We start from the raw sequence: 21,420 nt of genomic DNA, 5'->3' as shown, positions 1-21,420 counted from the left end.
ATAATTGTGCAGGTGACAGAACTGTTGCAGAGGTGACCTGCTCAGCCTTAGCAAGCTCCTTGGCTAAGATGGGGACCCTGATTGGGAAGGAGTAGGACACTAGGCTTGTGAAGAGACTGTTTGGTCAGATCCAAATCCCAAGCTTCCCTTGCCTACAAAGTAGCCTTTCCTCACCGCAGGAGGAAATTTGCCTTCACTTACATGAAAACCTCAGGCGACTTCACCAGGGCCTTCACATGAATGCCTGTTCTCCAGACCTTCCCCCGTGTACCTCACCAACCCCAGGACCACCATGAGAGGAAACTCCCAGCAGAGCCCAGCAGCAGGACTGAAGGACAGCCAGGGGATGGGGAAGTAGAAACAGATCATATCCTGAGCCAGATGGAAAATGTTGTCCACGTGTGTTGGGAGGCAGCTGAGGATTGAGTAGGGGATTAAATTCTAGAGTGTTCTATCAAGAAGGATGAAATGTAAGGTTGGATTCAGTGATATTTACAAATATGCATATAATCATCCATGATTTATTGTATTACATATTGGGGGTGATGAAAATATTTTGGAAAATGTGGTGGTGCTTATGAATATACTGTGAACATGTTGAAAACTACTGAACACATTAGAAGGTAACTTGTTAAAAACAGATGGGAATGGAAATGATTCTTGTCTAAAGCAATGCCAGTAAACTTTGGTCCATATTGACACCCCTGATATGATTAGAATATTAATATTCTTAAATTACTATAATTATAGATATAAAATTTATGTACAATATAAAACAATATTACATAAATGAAATGATTATTATAAAAATGTATTATAATATCCACATTTATGCCTATATATCTGTTCTTTATACTCTCCTTTGAATTCATCTTAACACATTACTGATTTCCTTATCAACGAAGGAGTTGAAAAGAATCTCTGGCCCATCTTCTTTTTATATTTACAATGACAGCCACATTTTCAACTCTTTGAAAATCATACCAAAGCCGTACAAAAGCAGAGAGAAGTTGAAAAAGTAAAGGACCTTCAAAGATACTTTCCCCCTCCTACCCTGGACAAAAATGCTCCACTGAATTTATACCCTGAGGCAAGAAAAGATGCTAGTCCTTAGCCTGAAGCCATTGGTGAGGCACATCTGGAGAAGCAGGCATGTTTAGGACACATCTGTCCCTGTGGCAATCTGAGAACCATCACAGGGGCAAGGGACACAGCACACTGAATGTAAGGCCACGAACAGTCAAAGATAGCACACCACCATTCAAAATTCACAACCGCGGCACATGCTTGCAATAACAGCTATTCAGGAGGCTGAAGCAGGAGGATTGTAAGTTCAAGGCCAGCCTCAGCAATTTAGTGAGGCCCTACCTCAAAATAAAAAAATAAAAAGGGCCTGAAATCCCAGTGGCTCAGGAGGCTAAGGCAGGAGGATCGTGAGTTCAAAGCCAGCCTCAGCAAAAGCAAGGCGTTTAGCAACTCAGTGAGACCCCATCTGTAAATAAAATGCAAAGTAGGGCTGGGGATGTGGCTCAGTGGTTGAATGCCCCCGAGTTCAATCCCTGGTACCAAAAAAATAAAAATAAAAAGGGCTAAGGATGTAGCTCGGTGATAAAATACTTGTCTAACATGTGTAAGGCCCTGGTTTCAATCCTCAACATCACAAAACAAAACAAAAACTTCATAACCACCACAGGTTTGTGGTACCATGAACGGAGCTAGTGGGGACTGGCTGAAATGCCCATGGGTTTGGTGAGAAACCTCAAAAATCTCTTTTCAGAGGAGCTCAAAGGCTCCAAACACAAAGTAATGATAAAGGGATGGAAAAGCACTAGGAAGGGTGGCTCATGCCTGTATTCCCAGTGAGAAACCTCAAAAATCTCTTTTCAGAGGAGCTCAAAGGCTCCAAACACAAAGTAATGATAAAGGGATGGAAAAGCACTAGGAAGGGTGGCTCATGCCTGTATTCCCAGTGAGAAACCTCAAAAATCTCTTTTCAGAGGAGCTCAAAGGCTCCAAACACAAAGTAATGATAAAGGGATGGAAAAGCACTAGGAAGGGTGGCTCATGCCTGTATTCCCAGTGACTCAGCAAGCTGAGGCTGAAGGATGACAAGTTCACAGCTGCCTTCAGCAACTTAGGGAGTCCCTGTCTCAAAGTAAAGAATAAAAAGGGCTGGGGATATGGCTCAGTGGTTAAGTGTCCCTGGGTTCAATCCCTGTACCAAAAAAATAAAAATGGATGCATTAATTACCTCAATTTGATCTATACCTACTATATACATGTATTAAAATATCACACCCCATAAATATGTACAATTATTATTTGTTGATTACAATTGGCTTAAAATGGCCTGGAGTTGTGACTCAGCAGTAGAGCGCTTGCCTTGTATGCGTGAGGCCCTGCGTTCGATCCTTAGCACCACATAAAAATAAAATAAATAAATATAAATAAAGATATTATGTACATCAACAACTAAGAAATGTTTTAAAAGAAATTGACTTAAAATGTTTAAGATTTGGGGCTGGGGATGTGGCTCAAGCGGTAACGCGCTCGCCTGGCATGCGTGTGGCCCGGGTTCGATCCTCCAGCACCACATACCAACAAAGATGTTGTGTCCGCCAATAACAAATAAATAAATAAATATTTAAAAAAAAAATGTTTAAGATTTGATCATTACATACTGTATACATGTATCAAATTATAACTTATAGATTTGCATAATTAAAATAAGTTTTAAAATAAATAAGAAAAAAATACTAATTACCACAATGAAAAAACCCTCTTCTCACAGAAAGGAGGAACCGTGCCATACGATGCTATCTGTGTGACTCTGGCTTGTACTCAGGGGTGGCACTGGGCTGGGATCCCTCCCCTAGACCCACAGCCCTGGCTCAGGTCCCCGCCACAGGGCCCAACCTGCCCCTTGCCCTTCCCTTCACACCTATAAAGCAGGAAAAATGAAAAGGAGCTAGAAATGGGCAAGAAAACCTGAGTATTCTAAGAATAGTAGGCCCAAAGCAAGAAGGAAATTGTAAGACATTCCTGTTTTCCGTTCCTAAGTAACACTGATCAGTTCTTACCAAAACTGTCACTTGTGTTATCTGCAGACTTTCATTCATTTCGAATTAGTTACTAAATGAAGTTGTTTACAGTTTTACATTAATTTAACTTTTTTTTTTTTTTTGAGACAAGGTCTCACTAAGTTGCTCAGGGCCTCTCAAGTTGCTGAGGCTGGCTTTGAACTTGGGATCCTCCTGCCTCAGCTTCCCAAATTGCTGGGATTATCGGTATGCACCACCACGCCTGGCTTTAACTTTATATATATATATGATATAGGTGGACACAATGTCCTTAATTTGCTTTATGTGGTGCTGAGGATCGAACTCAGTGCCCCATGCATGCTAGGCACACACTCTACCTCTGAGCTACAACCCCAGCCCCCAACTTTTTTTTTAACTTTACAATAATATATGCTTTTGAAAAGACTGTTTTCCTTTACAAAACAGCTTTCAAGTTCTCCTTCTTGGCTTGACTTTTGCTCACATTTCCAGCTTTATTACTTCTCCAAATCCTCACTTTGTGTTTCCTCTTATGACGTAGGTGCTATGAAGGGAAGCCCAGAGATCCAGGATATGGGTTCTATTCCTGTCCCTGTCTCTACAGTCCTGTGCCCCAGTGAAGGCACTTACCGTGAAGGCACCCAGTCTAGTCACACATTCTGCCACAGTGCCTCCCATCCTGAGGGCACAAAATCAGTCACAAGCAGCCCAGGAATAGGCTGACAAGTTTTTCAGGATTAGTTAAGCCAAGAAACATTCTCTGAGTGTGTTCAACAGGCTGGCAGTGGGAGAAGTTTCTAGGATTGAAAAAAGAATCAATCCTGGTTCCTGGTGTCCCATCTTGCTAGGGGAATATTCCCCAAAGGGAGCAGAGCTATGCACCAAGCACAGCTGTATTTTCAAAAGACATGTCATTTGTTTTTCATGATAAACTTAGAAGGAAAGCAAAACTGGTCCCACTTTATAGGTGAGAAAACTCAGGGACCTTAGAAAAGTTTAATTAACTTGCCAATAACCCACATCATGCTTGCTCCTGAGCTTTCCTGAGTCCCAAAGCAAAGTGTTTTCCGTGGACACATGCCTTAAGTTGATTTCAGTCTATTCATGGAAGCAGAGTGGCGTCACACTTGCTTCACTTAGCATTACTTCCAATAAAGATGAGAACTTTATTCCAATAAAGATAAGAACTGTCCCTATCGCTGCTGCCACCGCCACCATCATCATCATCTAGAGCCAAACAGCATGGACTTCACAGAAGGCACTTCTGAATTCAAAATTCCGCTTTCCCTAGTTCCCAGCACACACAAATCTCTTAGCCGCTTACTGTTTCACTTTCCTCACTGATATGTGTCTCAAGGAGACATACAAGGCTTTAAGAGGTAACCTAGGCCACACGCCTGCTACAGGCTTGTCCTAGGTACGTATACTAAACAGTAGTTGTTACACTCTCCTCTGGTTTTTTCAGTCCTAACCCTGGGCATGCCTGTGACATGTCTCACCCCTTCCCGTAATTCTGAAATAGTTTTGGGATCACGAGAACTGAAGGACTTGCCCTGGCATCCTCCCTAGTACAGGAAGAGGCAAGCACCTAGGAAAGGAGGATGGTGAGTCATAGATGATGGCCTATTGTGGTTTGGAGATGAGGTGTCCATCAAAGGTCCTGTGTTATTACAGGAGGCAACAGGATTAGATTATGGGAGCTGTCACTGGATTGGTCCATCCTAGTTTGAATGGACTGACTGGATGATAGCTGAGGGCAGGTAGGGCATGGCTGGATGGTGCGGGTCACTGGGGGAGTACTCTGAAAGGTTTCATATTTCCTGCAGGCCCCTCCCCACTTGTCTGTCTGTCTGTCTGTCTGTCTCTCTCTCTCTCTCTCCCCCTCTCTCTGCTTCCTAGCCACCATGAACAGAGCAGGACTCCTCCATCATCTTTCACCATGATTTTCTACTTCATCTTAGGCCCAGAGCAATGGAGTTAGACCACCATGGACTGAACCTCTGAAACCATGAGCCAAAATAATCTTTTCCTCCTAAAAGTTGTTCTTGCCAGATATTTTGGTCACAGCAATGCAGAACTGACTATCACACCTATCCACATTCAATCACTCTTGCAAATAGACCTTAGCTCATTTGGCCACCACTGATTTGAGATAGATGAAGACCCTAGGTCTCCCCTCCCCATATTCCATAAAGAGAGGTCATTTGTTTAAATGGAAGCATCACAGACCAGGTTTTGCTACACATTTATTAAACATTTATTAAGAAGAAATCCCAGGTGTGGTCCTTCATTGAACTTCTGAGAGCTCAGGTCTCAGACCATACCTTGCATTAAATGTTATCACAAAAGAAAAATGTAATTGCATCCTAAAAGTAAACTGATCAGGCCATCAGAATCCTGAGCAGGAAACTGGACATACCACCATTGAAGTCAGGCCTTAGATACCATCCAGATGGTGAGAGCTGAAAGCTTTTATCAATGTTAGCTCACTTTCTTGAAAATAATGAATTTCACCCATAGAATCGCTCTTCTAGGGCTTGGGTAGTGGCTCCATAGTAGAGTACTTGCCTAGAATGCACAAGGCCCTGGGTTTGATCTCCAGCATCTCTCTCTCTCTCTCTCTCTCACACACACACACACACACACACACACACACACACACACACACTTTGCTCTTCAATTTTATTGTTGGCTGGAAAAAAAGGCAGCTGGGTTGTAGGTGATTTGATGTGCCTAGCTAGCCCTGGAATGTGTACTCATGATTAGGCTTACAGTATCTGGCACTCTCTCTATGCTTAAAATCAACCGTCAGATGCATATATCACCTATATCCTGCATTAAAGAATTTTAAGGCAAATTATAGCCAACACAACAACCACTCTCTTCCTTATATAAATCACTGGGGCTCTCTGTGTCTGTGGCTTAGTTAATTCAGCCATTGAAAGCACCCACCAGGGGTGGATATAGTAGAAAGGTCCCCTGGCATCCATTTTTATAGGGACAGTGTTCTGATCCCTTTATGATCTAGGGCAATTTATCTGACCTTTGTTTGTATTTCCTTATCTCTGGATTTATATAAAAATGCTAATGACTTACAAGCATCTAACAAAAGCACAGCTGGTATCCAACTCCTCAGAAATCCCTCTCCCAAGCACACACCTATAGTTCTAGTGATTCAGGAGGCTGAACCAGGAGGATCACAAGTTCCAGGCCAGCCTTGGCACTTAGCAAGACTGCCTCAAAACAAAACCAAACAAAAGGTTGGGAGGTTGGGAATGTAGTTCAGTGGTGGAACACCCTTTGGTTCAATTCCAAGTTACAAAAAGAAAAAAAAATAATAACAGGAAGAAAGAAATTCCCTTCCCAGAGCCCGCACAGTTCCACATGGACCAGGCTCTTCTCCCTGAAGAAATGAGCCCTGGGAGAAGGGAGGGGAAAGCAAATCTTGTGTTTTCTTGTTAGTTCCTATTGCATCTAAAAAAAAAAAAAAAAAAGAATCTGAGAAATTACATACAATGATTGTGAGTTTGTTACATGTGCCAGGGAGAATTAGTTAGGAAATATACTAATGAGCCATGTCCGATTCCAGAGGCTTCCCCTGCATTATAACCAGTTTGTTTGATTTCTTTACAAGACAGAGAATCTGTACTAATAACCCCTACAAAACAAGGGACCCAGGGCTGGGGCTGGGGCCCAGTGGTAGAGCACTTGCCTAGCATGGGTGAGGCCCTGGGTTCAGCCTTAGCACCGATAATAAATAAATAATAAATAAAATAAAGGTTAAAAACCAAACAAACAGGTGACTCGCTCATTTACACCACAGGGGTACTGAGCCAAAGGACAAAAGATTGAAATGTTCTCGCATTAACTCTGAAAGGTGACTGATCGACAGCTGGTACAAAAATCTGCATTCCATTTTGTTTGATTTCCATTTTTTGCAGTGCTGGGGACAGAACTCAGAGCCTCATGCATCCCAGGCAATCGTTCTACCACAGAGCTTCACACCCAACCTAGCATTTTATGTAAAAAAAAAGAAAGAGAAGAATTCTGATCAATTAGAAGCACCTTCATAAACTGGACTCTTGCTAAGGTACAAGCTGCAGTATTCTTTCAGAATTTGACTTAGAAATATTTTCTTTGAGTATTCAGCCAGCACTGGGTCAATAAGAATGGGACTTCCTCTTGTCCTGTGTGACAGCTGATCTCATTCAACAACATACATTGTGTTCCTCCTTCTTACACTTCTTCACAGCTATTGGACTTAATATACGTTTTCCTTCCAAATTTTATTTCAAGTATGTGTTATCTTATAGTTAATCTACCCTCTAATGTCACCCATCTGTGCAAAACACTCATGTCCCAATTATATTGTTACATATGTGGTTTATGCATGTAGTACATTGCTTCATTGGAAACAAGCTGAAATGTTTAATTCTCTTCATGTCAGAGGAAATACTATAAAATGAAGACAGAGAAAATGTCTGTGAGCCTCTAGAGCTCTATTGTTCAATATGTTAGTCACTATGTGTGGTCATTCAGAATTCAGTTTAAATGATAACATAACATTTATTCCTAACAACATTTAGGTCAACAACACCACAGATATAATGGTGGTTCCATAAGATTTTAATACAGCTGAAAATTCCTATGACCTGGTAACATCACAACCATTGTAAAGCAGTAACAACATATAACCCACATGTTTATGGGGACTCTGGTATGAACACACCCACTGAGCTGCAGTTGTACAAAAGTACAGCACATACAATAATGTACAGGACAGAATGCTTGATAATGCTAAGAAACAACTATGTTACTGGTCTATGTATTTTTATTGTTATTTTAGATAATTTATTATTATAACATACCTACTTATTTTAAAAAGTGCCTTGATCAATTAAAAGGTTTACCATGTTCTTCCCACAGCAATTTCATGCATCTTGTACTTACTCTGCCTTTGGATTTCATCACTGACTGTATCAAGAGATCTTGGTGACTGATTGACCCATCCCAACTAGATTTGGGGAAATACAAACTACAATATTCATTCAACAATAAAATTGCTGAGTGACGCATTTCTCAGAACACATCCCTCTCATGAATGGATGCGTGGCTATAACTGAAATGTTAACTCAGTTTTGCCTCCATATTAGCCACACTTCAGTTACTTCATAGCCACAGGGGGCTAGTCACAATCCTCGACTCTCCCAGTTGGAGCTCACATAACTAATAGCTCTGTGATACTGATCAGCATGTCTTTTAAATTTGATAAACACCAGCATTGAGCTGGATTGGTCACCTTAGTGTAGACTCTGAAGAAGATACACGTTAGAATTTGGTTAAACTAACTTTTTGCATTGTGACAGAGTCCTAAACCCTGATGGGACATCTGAAAAGATGGAGCAGCCAGCAAGGAAGACCCAGAAACTCTCTGAATTATAATTGTTGTTTTTAGAATAGGAGGGGGCAGTGTGTACTAGAGTAGAAGGTGGTGAATATGGAGAAAAGAGAATCTTAATCCTCCTAGAATTTATGAGTAAGAACATTTGAGGCTGAATTTAACTCAGTAATTTAAAAATTGAGAAGACTTTAGGTTAAATAAGTTTATAGAACTCAGGCATTTATTCTCTCTCCCCAAACTTGATGAAAATGAAAGCAGATGGTATTAAATGACTATAAATTTGCAAAAAGAAAGGGAACAAGAGGGTGGAAAACAGCAAGCTAGATAGCAATAACATTTTAGAACTGGAATGGGATAGAAATAGTCTAGAGGGTGAACAAATCACAGGTCTAAAGAGACTTGGGAGGTCTGTCATCGCACAAAACTGAGGAGGAAAGTCGTGGCAAGCAGCTCTGACCATCCCCTGTTTCCTCTAAAGGCACAGGTGAGACATGAGTGAAAATAAGAAGTGTTGGCTGGATGTTTAAGAGACACCTTAGGGTCCTTTCCTCACATGCATCATCAAGAAAGTAAAGAAAGTGCCTACTTCAAGTACAAAGGCCTGTGCCGCTAACATTTAGGCTTACCTCTGTGAAAAAGCCAGCTCTCTGCCTTGTCCCCACAGTGAGGGGACAAGGTCAAAAACCATCCAGCATGAACCCAGGACCTGAAACTACTTTGTAGCGATTTTTTCAGAAATATGAATGGGCCACAGAGTATCTCAGATTCTTGGAAAATGACTTTTTATGAAAGACAGACAACAAAAGAAAGAAACAAGCAAACAAGCAGAAGACAATGGAAAAATAAAAAGAGGCAATGCAAGAAGCAGATGGGAGCTTTTTAAGAATCTATAATGAGAGTTCTCAGAGAAGGATGAGCAAAATAATGCATTTTACACAACAACCGGAGAGTGTTTTTAAAAAAGTGGAACAGAAACAAGGAAATTAAAGAAATAATAATTGCAAAAATGAATAGAAGTAGAAGGGCTGGAGCCTGAGGTTGCCGATGATTTCCCAGGAGGTAGGACGTGAACAAGCCAAGATAAGAAAAAAATAAAGAGACAGAAAGGAGGAGGGAGAAGACAAGGAGTTGGTCTAAATGACTGTACATCTGACAAATAGTTTGTAAAGAAAGAACAGACAAAGGAGAAGGGAGAAAAGTACAATAATGTCAAACAAATAAAAAGCACATGATTTCCAAGAACTAGAGAATTTGAGTCTCCACATTACAAGGGCTCACTTTCAATGAAAAATGAACTTTGAGGTCTCAATTTGAAGAGGATGAACAAAAAGAGGCCCATGCTGAGGCGGATGCTCATGCTATTTTAGAGCACCCAGAAAGCAGATCCTAAGCCCTTCCTATGAGAAGAAGGGAAACATCACAAACAAAAGATTAGAAACCAGATCAACGTTCAACTTGTCAAGAAAACACTGAAGCTAGAAGGCAGTGGAACGAAACCTTCAAAAGCATGAGGGAGAATATTTTAAACAATTTTAGACCCAAACTTTGAATCAAGAATGAGAGTAGCATGAAGACATTTTCTGATGTTTCAAAAACTTTCCAAATATACTTTCTCAGAAAATACTAAAAAACGTGACTCAAAGGGAACTCCCCCAGCAAGGATCCAGGCCATGCAAAGGGTCCAGAAAGCTCCAGATCTAGTGTGAGGCAGGAAGTCTGAGGCACCAGGGGAACCAGCAGCTTGAGACTTTATCTGATTGAGAGAAATAGCCTTGAGAGGAACTTGACAGCTCTGACAAAGTTAGAGAAAGAACTAGGGCCGAATGGTGAGATAATTAAACAAAACTTTAAATGAGGAATGCTCAACACCAAGGAGAACTAAGCTTTACAAGGAGAGAAATATGCCGTCCTATATACAGATCCAGCCTATCTGTGAACAGTATTAATTTAAGCAAAATAACCAAATCACTGAATGTTGGTTTTAACTAAATGTTCTTATATTGGTACAGCGGAAGAATGGGGGGGGGGGTTATCCTATGGTTTGAGGGAAGGATAAGAGTTGGAAAACTAAACCAAATTCTCTGGCTGGGGGCATAGCTCCGAGTTAAGAGTTTGTGCTTAGGAAGAGGGAAGTCCTAGGTTTAGTCTCCAATACAGTTAAAATTTTTAAGATAAATAAATAAATCCTCACACTTTATAATGAAAAGTTAATCTTATATTGGATCACTGAAAATTAAGCATCAGTAACAGAAGCATATTGTTTAAAAACAGGAAGATACATAGCACAAGAAAGTGCAAAAAGAATTAGAGATTGTAGGACAGGCATGAGGTTGGGGGACAGGATGGATCAGGGGTTGTTTTTCATTTTAAGTTTGAAGAACAACATATATTATAAAATTATGTGCTACTTTGTTACATTTAAATTGTTTGAAAGAATTTTACAGAGTAGGTGTAAATGAGATGGCACTCCAGATTGGAATGTCATTTTAAATTAGAAAAAAATGGTGGAAAAGTCGTCCTCCCTAAGGAGAGGCCAACTGGAGTTGGAGCCTCAGAGATGGAACAAGAAAAGAGGATGCAGAGAATGAGCATAGAGGCCTGGCTGCAGGAGACCTGTGAGGAAGGAGCACTTGAGAGCAGGAATAAAAAGACTCTCTCCCAGCTGGGCACGGTGGGCACGTCCGGGAGCCCAGGTACTTGGGAAGCTGAGACAGGAGGATGGCAAATTCAAGGCCAACCTGAGAAACTTAGCAACTAAGACCCAGTCTCTAAATTAAAAAAAAAAAAAAAATATATATATATATATATATATATATATATATATATATATAGAGAGAGAGAGAGAGAGAGAGAGAGAGAGAGAGATAAAATAGCAGAACACTCCTATCACAAAAGAGAAAAAAAAATCCTTCATCTTCTTCATCCCATGACTCTGAAAATTTTCACTATATTACCCCAGTTCCCCAACAAAAAGAAAAAGGAACCCTCTTCATCCCATGAATTTGAAAATTGACAGAATGTTACCTCATTTCTTCCCTGCATTATTTTTGTGTGTGTTTTGTTTTGTTTTGCAGTGCCGAGTTTCCAACCTTTATACAAGCTGAACAAGCAGTCTACCTACCACTGAGCTACATCCGCAGCCCTTGTTAAATTCTATTTTGAGATGGGTCTCACTAAGCTTATCATGCTGGCCTTGAACTTGCCATCCTTTCTGCTGCAGCCTCCTGAGTAGCTGGGATTACAGGTGTGCACTACCACAACTGTCTACCATAATTATTCTTACAGGAGGTAAATAAAAAAACCCAAACCCCCAAATCACATTCCAACGGTGTGTTAGTCTGCTTGGGTCCTATAATAAATCATCAGAGACTAAGTAGCTTAAACAGCAGCCATGCATTTCCTCACAGTGCCGGAGGATGGACGTGCAAGATCAAGGTGCTGACAGGTTGGTTTCCGTGAGGCCCTGCCCTCTCCTTAGCTTCTGCCTTCTCACTGTCCTCCCACATTTCCTCTGTGCTCTCCTTCCTGGCAACTCTCTCAGCCTCTCCCCTTGCAAGGACACCAGTCCTCTTGGATTAAGGTCCACCCATAAGGACCCCATTCAACCATCATTACCTGTTTGAAGGCCCATCTCCCAAGACAGTCACATTCCAAGGTGTGCTGAGGATTGGGACTTGTATATATGAATTTTAATGTGACACAGTTCTGTCCATAAAGTGTGGTAAAAATTCAAAACATGGCCAATGGCATATTGGAAAATGCTTCCCCTAGTCTTCCCCCTTCAAATGCATATAATCATGCACATCTTACACGACTCTGAATGGGAGTTCTTTGGAGGTTGAGATCACAGGGTACAATCTTTACAGAAAGGAGTGTCGGCCTCACTCAGGCCTGCGGTGGAAATCGAGCAGCAGAACTCACAGGCCAACACTCCTGTGACCCGGTCCTCCTCAGGGCAGGAGAGGGGTGAAGGGAGGGCTGCTGTTTGCTGACAGCTATCTTCTGGCTGCTGCTCCAGGCAGGTGGGTGACTAGAAGGAACATCATCATACAGAACCCACCCTACAGGGAAGGGGGAAAACCAGGGAAGAAAATCCATACAGTAAGTGGCCTGGTGATTTCCCAAAGTACTTTAACCTAAGGGACAAAACAATATCTGGCTACTGTGTTTAATTTTAAAGATAATCTTAACTTGTATGTCTGTATTAGCTTCCTTTTTCTTTAGAAGTAATGACAGTTTTACTAATACATCTTCAAATTCACCCTTCTAAACTATATAATCCAATGGATTTTTAGTCTGTACACGCAGTTGTACAGTCAACACCATTGATAATTCCCAAACATTTTCATGGAATATTTTAAGAGAAATTCTGTACCCTTAACAGTTACTCACATTTTCCATCCCACCCCCAGACTCTGGAGACCACCTTTTAGCTTTCTATAGATTTTCCTACTCTGGATGTTTCCTATAAGTGGAGTCATAGAATAAGTTACCTTTTGTATTTGGCTTTTAGTTAGCACAATATTTTCAAGGTGCTTCTGTGTTGTAGCATGTAGTATTCTGTTCCTTTTTATGGCCAAATAACATTCCATAATATGGAGATAACATTTTTTTTGTCTTTGCATCAGTTCAAAGGCTTTTGGATTTTGTTTCTGTTTTTGCTGTAATGCATAATGCTGCTATCAACATTCATACACTAGATTTTGCACGGACAACTGTTTTCATTTCTCTTGACTATACATACATAGGAAAGGAATTGTTGGAGCAAACAAAAAAAATCTATGTTTAACTTTATGAGGAACTGTCATACTGTTTTCCACAGTGGCTGAATTATTTACATCTCCACCAGCAGTGTGTGAGGGTTCAATTTCTCCACAATCTTACTAGCACTTGTTTTTATCTTCTTGAATACAGCTATCAGCGTTGATATGAAGTGGCATGTCATTATGATTTTGATTTACATCTTCCTAATAGCCAATGATGTTGAGCGTGATTCAAGTGTTTTTATTAGCCATTCATATATCTTTGAAACACTATTCATACCATTTTTCATTTTTTAAATTGGGTTGTCTTTTTATTGCTGTGTTTTAATAGATACAAGTATGAATTAGTCTACTCAGGCTTCCATAACAAAATAACACACTGTGGGTAGCTGAAATAACTGAATTTTGTTTTCTCACAGTTCTGGAGGCAGGAAGTACAAGGTCAAGGTACTGGCAGGTTAGTGTCTGGTGAGGGCTTTCTCCTTGGCTTGCAGATGGTACCTTCTTGCTCTCTCCTTACTTGACCTTTCCTTCACGCTGGGTGACTCTTCCTCTTATAAGGACACCAGTCCTATTGGATTAGGGCGCCTCCTTTATGACTCCATTTAATCTTAGTTATCTTTTTAAAAACCTCATCTCCAATTATTGTTCCATCGAGGGTTAAGGTTTTGACTTATGAATTTGAGGGGAGCACAATTCTGTCTGAATGGGGTGTTTTCTGTATATATCCAATTACCCCAGATCCAGTTGTTGAGAAGACTATCATTTTCCCAGTTAAATTGTGTTGGCCTGCTTGTTAAAATCAATTGAGCATAAGAGCTTGCTTCTGGGCTCTAATTCTGTTCTGTTGGTCTATGTGTCTACTCTGTGCCAGTATAGCACAAACGTGGTCGTTTGGATCTGAATTGCCTCCCAAAGCTCACATGTCAACGGCTTGGTCCCCAATGCAGCATGTTCAGAGGTGGGCCTTAGGGAAGTGATTGGATCCTGAGGTTCTAACTTAATCAGTGGATTAACCCATTGATGGAGCCACAATTTAGTGGACTATTGGGAGGTAGGGGAAATTTAGGAGGTGTGGCCTGGTTGGAGGGAGTGGTCCCTGGCAGCATGCCTTTAGGACCTATATGTTGTATGGACACCTTCCTTTCTCTCTTGCTTTTTCTGCTTCCCAGCCACCATGAGGAGAGAAGCTTTGCTCCACCACATGTTCCACTCCAGAAGATTCTGACTCACCAAGGCCCAGAAACAATGGAGTCAAATAACCAGGGACTGAAACCTATGAAACAGGGAGTCAAAATAAACCTTCCTGCCTCTAAAATTGTTCATCTCATGTATTTTGTCATAGTAATGGAAAGCTGAGCACCGCTGTAGCTCTTTGAAGTAAGATTTGAAATCAGGATATGAGTCCTCCAATTTTGTTCCTTCAAATTATTATTATTATTTTTTGCTACCTATGAGTTTCTTGCATTTCCATAGGAATCCAAGATTGTCTTACCAATTTTTGTTAAAAATAAAATAAAAGTAAAAAAGCAGCTGGTATTTTTTTCAGAAATTACACTGAAGTTGTAGATCACTTTGGATAGTATTGCAGTCTTCATGGCATTGTCTTCTAATCCATAAAACATGGGATGTCTTTCACTGATGGAACTTCTTTCCGCCATGTTTTGTGGTTTTTAACTTAAAAGTCTTACATTTCTTTTGTTGAACTTATCTCTAAATATTTTATTGATTTGGATGCTACCCAAAATGGAATGACATAAGCAGTTTTAAATGGAGTGATACTGCTAGGCATACATGGGAAAAAGAATTAAAGTTTTAAAAGAAAACAAATAATTCCCTTAGGGTGGCAATCATTAAATCTTCCTCACAAACTTTTCCTGTGGGCTTTCCATCGCTTTGTCCTCCTTTCCCTTTCCTTTCTGTGCACAGCTTTTCCTGGACAGACTTACTTAAGACGTGTAGGAACAAGCTCTATCAGCCTCTCCGAGGGGAAAAAAAGAAAAGGGAAGCTGAGTCAAGAAGCAAGGAGACCAACTGTTCTGTTTGTTGAAGGCTGGCTGGAGAGGCCTTTTCCCCTGGAGTTCGTGTATTTGAACCACCTAATATGTCATAACCCAAGCGTCTTCCTTGAAAAAGGGGGAAAAAATGCTTAAATAGAAAAACCAACCTACAGAAAGGGTGTCCTGGGATTTGCCTTCATGCTAGATTATCCTGGTGCTTATTATGTCCAAGACTGACCTCAGGCATTAGCAGAAAAGGCTGCCAGCTATGCAGCCTGCTTTCATGGATTTATGGGAACCTCCCAGCTCAGTAATTACCTGAGAGAACTTGCTAACTACAGACCCCGACTTCTGGACTTAAAGGTTGATTCCTTTAGCTTGAGGAATAGCACTAAGAAGCACTTGCCTCTGGGATGGTTTGTGCAGGACGGCTTGGAAGTCCTTTGTACCTGAGTGTATTTTCATCTCTGATCAGGTCTCTAGAGCATTATTTCACGGAGAAAAGGGCAGGAGGGTATCCGGCCAGGTGAGGGCACAAAGTGAGCCAGATAGAGCAAACTCCCCCATTGCACCCGAAGGCCCTGCTCATCAGATTGTAACTCCTGTGTCAGGAACAGGCTTGGGGAACAGAGCACAGGTATTAGACCCAACTTCCTCCTCCTCATATTCTCCTATGGATAAGTCACACTTCTAGCCTGAACTGACTTTCCACAATCCTGCCCTTCCTGGCCTCTGCATATGTTACATACAAAGAAACTACACACCAAACAAGAGAAAGAAGGGAAAAAAAGTTAGGAAAAAACTGTAACCTGGGCAACCTGTCTCCTGGTACATGAAGTCTAGCTGCTTGAAGAGTCAGGACTGTGTTCTATTGGAGTTTTCTCTTGGAATCCAAGTGTGTGGTGTTATCAACAGAGCCACTTCTTAATCATATGTTAAACTATTCAGGATCACAAGCCCCTAACTAATGTGCAATTTGGCATTAGTATCTAGACTTAACCCAGGCTGTCCCAAAGTGTCCTTCTTCTATTACCAAAATTCCAATACCCCAAATCGATCTCCAACCTGTAATAGAATTTTGGGGAAAGACCAAACACTTGTAAGTAAGGAAAATGCAAAAACTCCCTTAAAAATTACTGTAGGCTTGAATATTCAAGACCTCTTCTAGCATTGCACAGATGAGCTGTACATGAGGCTAAGATGGCTGAGGCTGAATGCGATCTAGAATATTCCTGACACTCTCTTGGGATAAGCATATTTGAAGTTTTCATTATCACCAGGTTGGGCTACGTCTTCTTTGACAGACACATAAATAACATTTCTGTATGGCTGGTGGGAAAGCTATTTCTGGTGTGCACTTTCTTTAAATGGACTATCCCAGTTGATCCTGATGCCATCAAAGAAGAACTTGGCTTTAAAATTAGATGCACAGAGGCTCATACTTGATCCAAGGAAATAACCTCTCATATGCCTCACAGCTTGTGATTCACAGCTCCAGACTCCCTCAATGGGCCCTGGGGGTGGAGCAGACCCCAGAGTGAAAGGCTGCCCTCTAAGGGATTGGGGAATTCCAAACAGCTCTGGACATGTGGGGACTGAGATGAACTATGAGGTCTAGTTTTCCTCTTCAGATGTCCCCATTTTGACTGAAGCCATTAGGACAGACTGCTGGCTGTCTATCAGGGGCTGGGCCTTCTCCCTCTCTGCACTCAAGGTTAAAGCACATTTCCCAGCCTCCCTTGGAGCCTGGAGTGGCCATAAGATCAAATGCTCAGTGGAAGGAAGAAATCATGATTGTGCCCTTAGCAGTCCTGGGCTGTGAAGCCTCCTGGGAGCTCTTTTCTATGTCCTTGAGCTCCTTCCTGACACCTAGGGTGGCCCCAAGTAGAGACTTTTGGGATGCCAGAGATGGGACACGGCAGACTGCCATGAGACTGGACCCCTGAGTGGGTGTGTGGAGCAGAGAGCTGCTGACCTGGAACCCCCACATGGGACTGTTACACATAGGTGTCTGTCCAGAGCTGTCACTTGTTAAGGTCTCCTTGTTACAGTGTTTGACTTGAGCACCTGTCCCTGTGTTTTTGTCCCATTAACTTTTTTATCCTCCTTGGTATTTCTTAACCTGCTCCCCTCTAACCCTCCATTGCCCCTGTTATTCAAGCCATTCACCATCTCAACAGCCCCCTAACTGGATGGCAGAGCCTGACCCCCTGGCATGGTGAGTAGGGCCACCCCCAGTACACCCTGCCCACCCCTACAGCCTCAGCTCCCCATGCTCCCCCATCCTGGCTTCGTGTCACACTGAGAGACAGAGACCCACAGGCAATTCCCAGGCCCTCTCCGACTTTGTCACCTTCACAGAGCGATTCCTCTCTCCCCAACCCTTTTCCTTCTCTACACCTGCTAAACTCCTACTCAGCTTCACGGGAAGATGCACCTGATATCCTCAACTGGACCATGTGGCTGTCTCTGTCCTGGGAGCCCTGCCCCTTCTGGTTTCCTCTCCAATGAAACAAGTTTCTTCTGTCAGCTTAAGTGCACAAACATGCAAGGGACAAAATGATAGATACACATTAGGAGCTTCAAATGCAGAGTTACGAAGCCACTCAAGTTCCCCTAGTCAGAGTGACCTTTACTTCCCCCCTCTAGTCTCAGTTCCTGTGGCCAGGCCAAAAGGTCAGTGGGTCCTCACAGAAGGTCTAAAACCCTGTCTCTGGCAGAGGTGGTGCCTCCCACACTGAGCAGCATCAACCCTCAGGCGCAGCTCCCCACGGCAGGCCTGTGCTGAGTAGCTAGGTTGTGTGGCATAGGGACTCTGTCAGCTAAGGGACTTGCCAAGGTGACCCACAGGCTTGGGGTGAACAGAGAGTGAAACTGAGGCCTGACCTCCAGCTGTCCTCATCCCCACACATGAGGCCCTTTCATGCCACAAAAGGGAAGAGGCCATGCTGCCACGTGACGTGGGGATTGGGATAGAACAGCCTCATTCTGTCTTATTGAATGGGGACATTCCTGGCCACTGGAGCTCTTCCAGCATGGGTTCATCTGGGAGAGGAGCTGTACGCAGTCCAAGCTGCCCAAAGACAGAACTGAAGAGAAACAAGGAAACAGACGTGTCCTATGGCAATGACCTACACCTTGCAGCACCCCCTTCCCATGAGGAGGGTTTGTGTCTGAGTTCACACACCCTTTTTCCTGTTTAACCATAACAAGATATTTTTCTGATTTTTGCCTCAGGTTCAGTGATTATATGGATGGAGAGTGGGTCATGACAAATAACCAGAAAGAAGTTCAACAAGCAAAACTCACTGAGCATAAACCCTACCTTTATAGAAATACAGCAAAATTTAAGCACTATGTTTTAAAACTATTAGTGTTAACAAATAATTTAGAAATATTATCCACAACTTCAAGTCCTCATGTTCTATAGCACAGTAGGGTGACTGTAGTTTACAACTATTTATTACATGTTTTAAAAAGAGACATCCCAAACAAAGGAAGGATAAATGTTTAAGGAGATGAAAAGGATAATTATTCTGATTTAATCGATACATATTATATACATGTATCAAATTATCACACTGTACCCGAGAAGTATGTACGTTTATTAGGTGCTGATTAAAATTTATAAAAATAAAATTCAAAAAAATTTTTAAAGAAATATTATTCAGAATTTTAAAATGACTTCTAGTTTTCCCCAATGAGTCAACTTCCATCTATGCAGTGGGTGGCCAGGGCAATGCTTACCCTTGGACTGGAGATCAGGAAACAGGGGCTCCAGCTCAGCCCTATTGCTAATTTGGACTCGAAGGAGTTCACCACCTCACTCAGGTTATTTATGTGTATCTGGGGCCTTTTGCAATTCTGTAGCTTGTATTTCTCCCCCAAGGGAGGCTGGGGGCCTTCTCGTAGAAGATGCTGGACACTAGCCCAGTCCAGGCTGAATACACATAAGAGGATGCCTGACCCACAGTGATGTCGTCCAATGTCATAAAACATCAAAGACCAAAGAGGGAGATCAGTTAAATTCTTTGGGGGAAAAATAATGCTAGATCCAAGTCTTCTGTACACTTTCTGATTTATTCTGAATGTAATCCTTGGCCTCTTTTCCCCACCTCCTGACCTTGAAATATTTCCATGGTTACTGGAGCTCTCCCTTCTTCCAGAATGTCTCTTGAAATTCTTAAAAGTTGAATTTCATGGTCAGTCTAAGGTTAAGTGTGGGATTATCTTACTGCCCTTCTTTCCCTACCTCCTCATTCCATTTCAGAGGAAAACTACACTTCCCTGCTTCCCCCACCATCCACAGCCCAGAGGACAAAAAGATACTTGCAGAATCATCAACATTTAATGATTCTGCTGAAATTGGCCTCCTTGGAGGTCACTAATGGAGAATGTGTGTCTGCTTTGAGATTCATGGCCTGTCCCCAAGGCGGCTCAGGTTCTCACCTGGCCCCTTTATCAGATCTGGTCATCAGATCCATCATTGGATTGATTTCAACTGGGGCTCTTTGGCAGAGGAAACAATCAGAACCGGTTAGCTGAGGTTTCAGGGTGCTGAGCTCTGGAATCCGGGAGAGAGGCTGGTTTCAAAATTGATAGCAACACTGGATGTTACAAGCAAAAGAAATGTCATTGGCTCCAAAATAAAGAAGAGAAAAAAAATGGCAAAAAGCAAAACAAGCTAATATTTATTTCTAATGCCAAATTATAAATTTATTATTATTATTAGTGGTACCAGAGATTGAACCCAGTGCTCAACCACTGAGCCACATCCCCAGCCCCTTTTATTTTTTATTTTGAGACAGGGTCTCACTAAGTTGCTTAGGGCCTCATTAAGTTGCTGAGGCTGGCCTTGAACTCGTGATTCTCCTGCCTCAGCCTCAGCCTCCTGAACAGCTAGGATTATAGGCATACACCACTGTGCCCAGCAAAATCTTTTTAACTTTTTTAAAAAAATGTGAAAAGTGTTTTGTGAGGACCATCAGCTACTTGAGTGTGCCCCATGTGCTCTGGTAGAGAGGGCTCTGGACCAGGAAGAGGGGAGAACTCCAGATCCTACAGAGGTGCCCAGGCTACATTCAGCCTCTCGTGGAGGCCTCAGCAGGCTGGATTAAGGTGTGGCCGGTGATACCCAGAACAGGTGTGGCCCTTCCCTTGCTCAAATATGTAGTGCCTTTTGCCAGGGTGCACCCCGGGCATACCCATCTCCAATCTGGGTCCAGCTTTGAGCTCTATGACATACCCATGGGACCCCTTAATTCTCTCACTTTGATTAATCCAGATTGAATTCGTTTTGTTACTTGTAAATAAAACTCTTAGGAAAGAATCCAGCCTTCGTTATCACCCCCCTTCCTGTTTCTATAACTGGTCAATCAGTTAGTTGGCTGAAATAAGAAGTAAAATATTGAAAGCATTCAAATCAACCTCCATAGTTGTAGATTGGTTTGGGGTATCTGGATAGGTACTTCTTTTGGAATTATCCAAATAAATAATTTGTTGCTTATTATATGTTTGCTTTTATTATGTTTATCATCTAGGGTTTTCCTCTTTCTGCTAGGTATGAGTTCTAGGCAAAGTGGGGATCTTTACTTTTTCACTGCTTTATAAGGTAGGTGCTTTATATATGTGACTTAGAAGAATGATAAGCAGTCTTGCCAGAAACACTCAAGCCTAATATTATTAATCTTATTACAGCAGTGATCCATTAACTATAGTTTCACTTTCCATAGTTTTAGTTACCCAAGGTCCAAAAATATTCAATGGAAAACTCCAGAAGTAAATAACTTATTATTATTATTATTATTATTATTATTATTATTATTATTATGCTGGGGATTGAACCCAGGGCCTTATGCATGCAAGGCAAGCACTCTACCAATGGAGCTATATCCCCAGCCCAACAACTCATAAATTTTTAAAAAATATATTTTGTAGTTGTTGATAGACTGTTATTTTATTCATTTATTTATATGCAGTGCTGAGAATCGAACCTAGTGCCTCACACAAGCTAGGCAAGTGCTCTACCACTGAGCCACAACTCCAGCCCAACAACTCATAAATTTAAAGTAAATTTATTATAGTATGTTGTTATAATGATTTCATTTTCTTACTAATAATGGTAGTTAGTCTCTTTACTGTGGCTAATTCACAAACTTTATCATAGGTATGAATACAAATTAAACTTTATCATAGGT

At 41.6% G+C, this 21,420-nt stretch overlaps 1 protein-coding gene across 1 annotated transcript in view; it reads right to left on the bottom strand.

Annotated features, from left to right (window-relative positions):
• The window catches only part of LOC144249836 (uncharacterized), a 277,991-nt gene extending 274,254 nt beyond the window's left edge, over window positions 1-3,737 (bottom strand). The window contains exon 1 of the mRNA XM_077792034.1: window positions 3,690-3,737. Within this exon, the coding sequence (XP_077648160.1) occupies window positions 3,690-3,737 (48 nt within the window). The remainder of the gene's footprint in view (window positions 1-3,689) is intronic.
• Between the last annotated feature and the right edge of the window lie 17,683 nt (window positions 3,738-21,420).

Source organism: Urocitellus parryii, chromosome 12, assembly GCF_045843805.1.
Source record: "Urocitellus parryii isolate mUroPar1 chromosome 12, mUroPar1.hap1, whole genome shotgun sequence".
Lineage (NCBI taxonomy): Eukaryota > Metazoa > Chordata > Mammalia > Rodentia > Sciuridae > Urocitellus > Urocitellus parryii.
The sequence above is the reverse complement of the archived record's forward strand: the minus strand, read 5'-3'. Positions and strand labels throughout refer to the sequence as shown.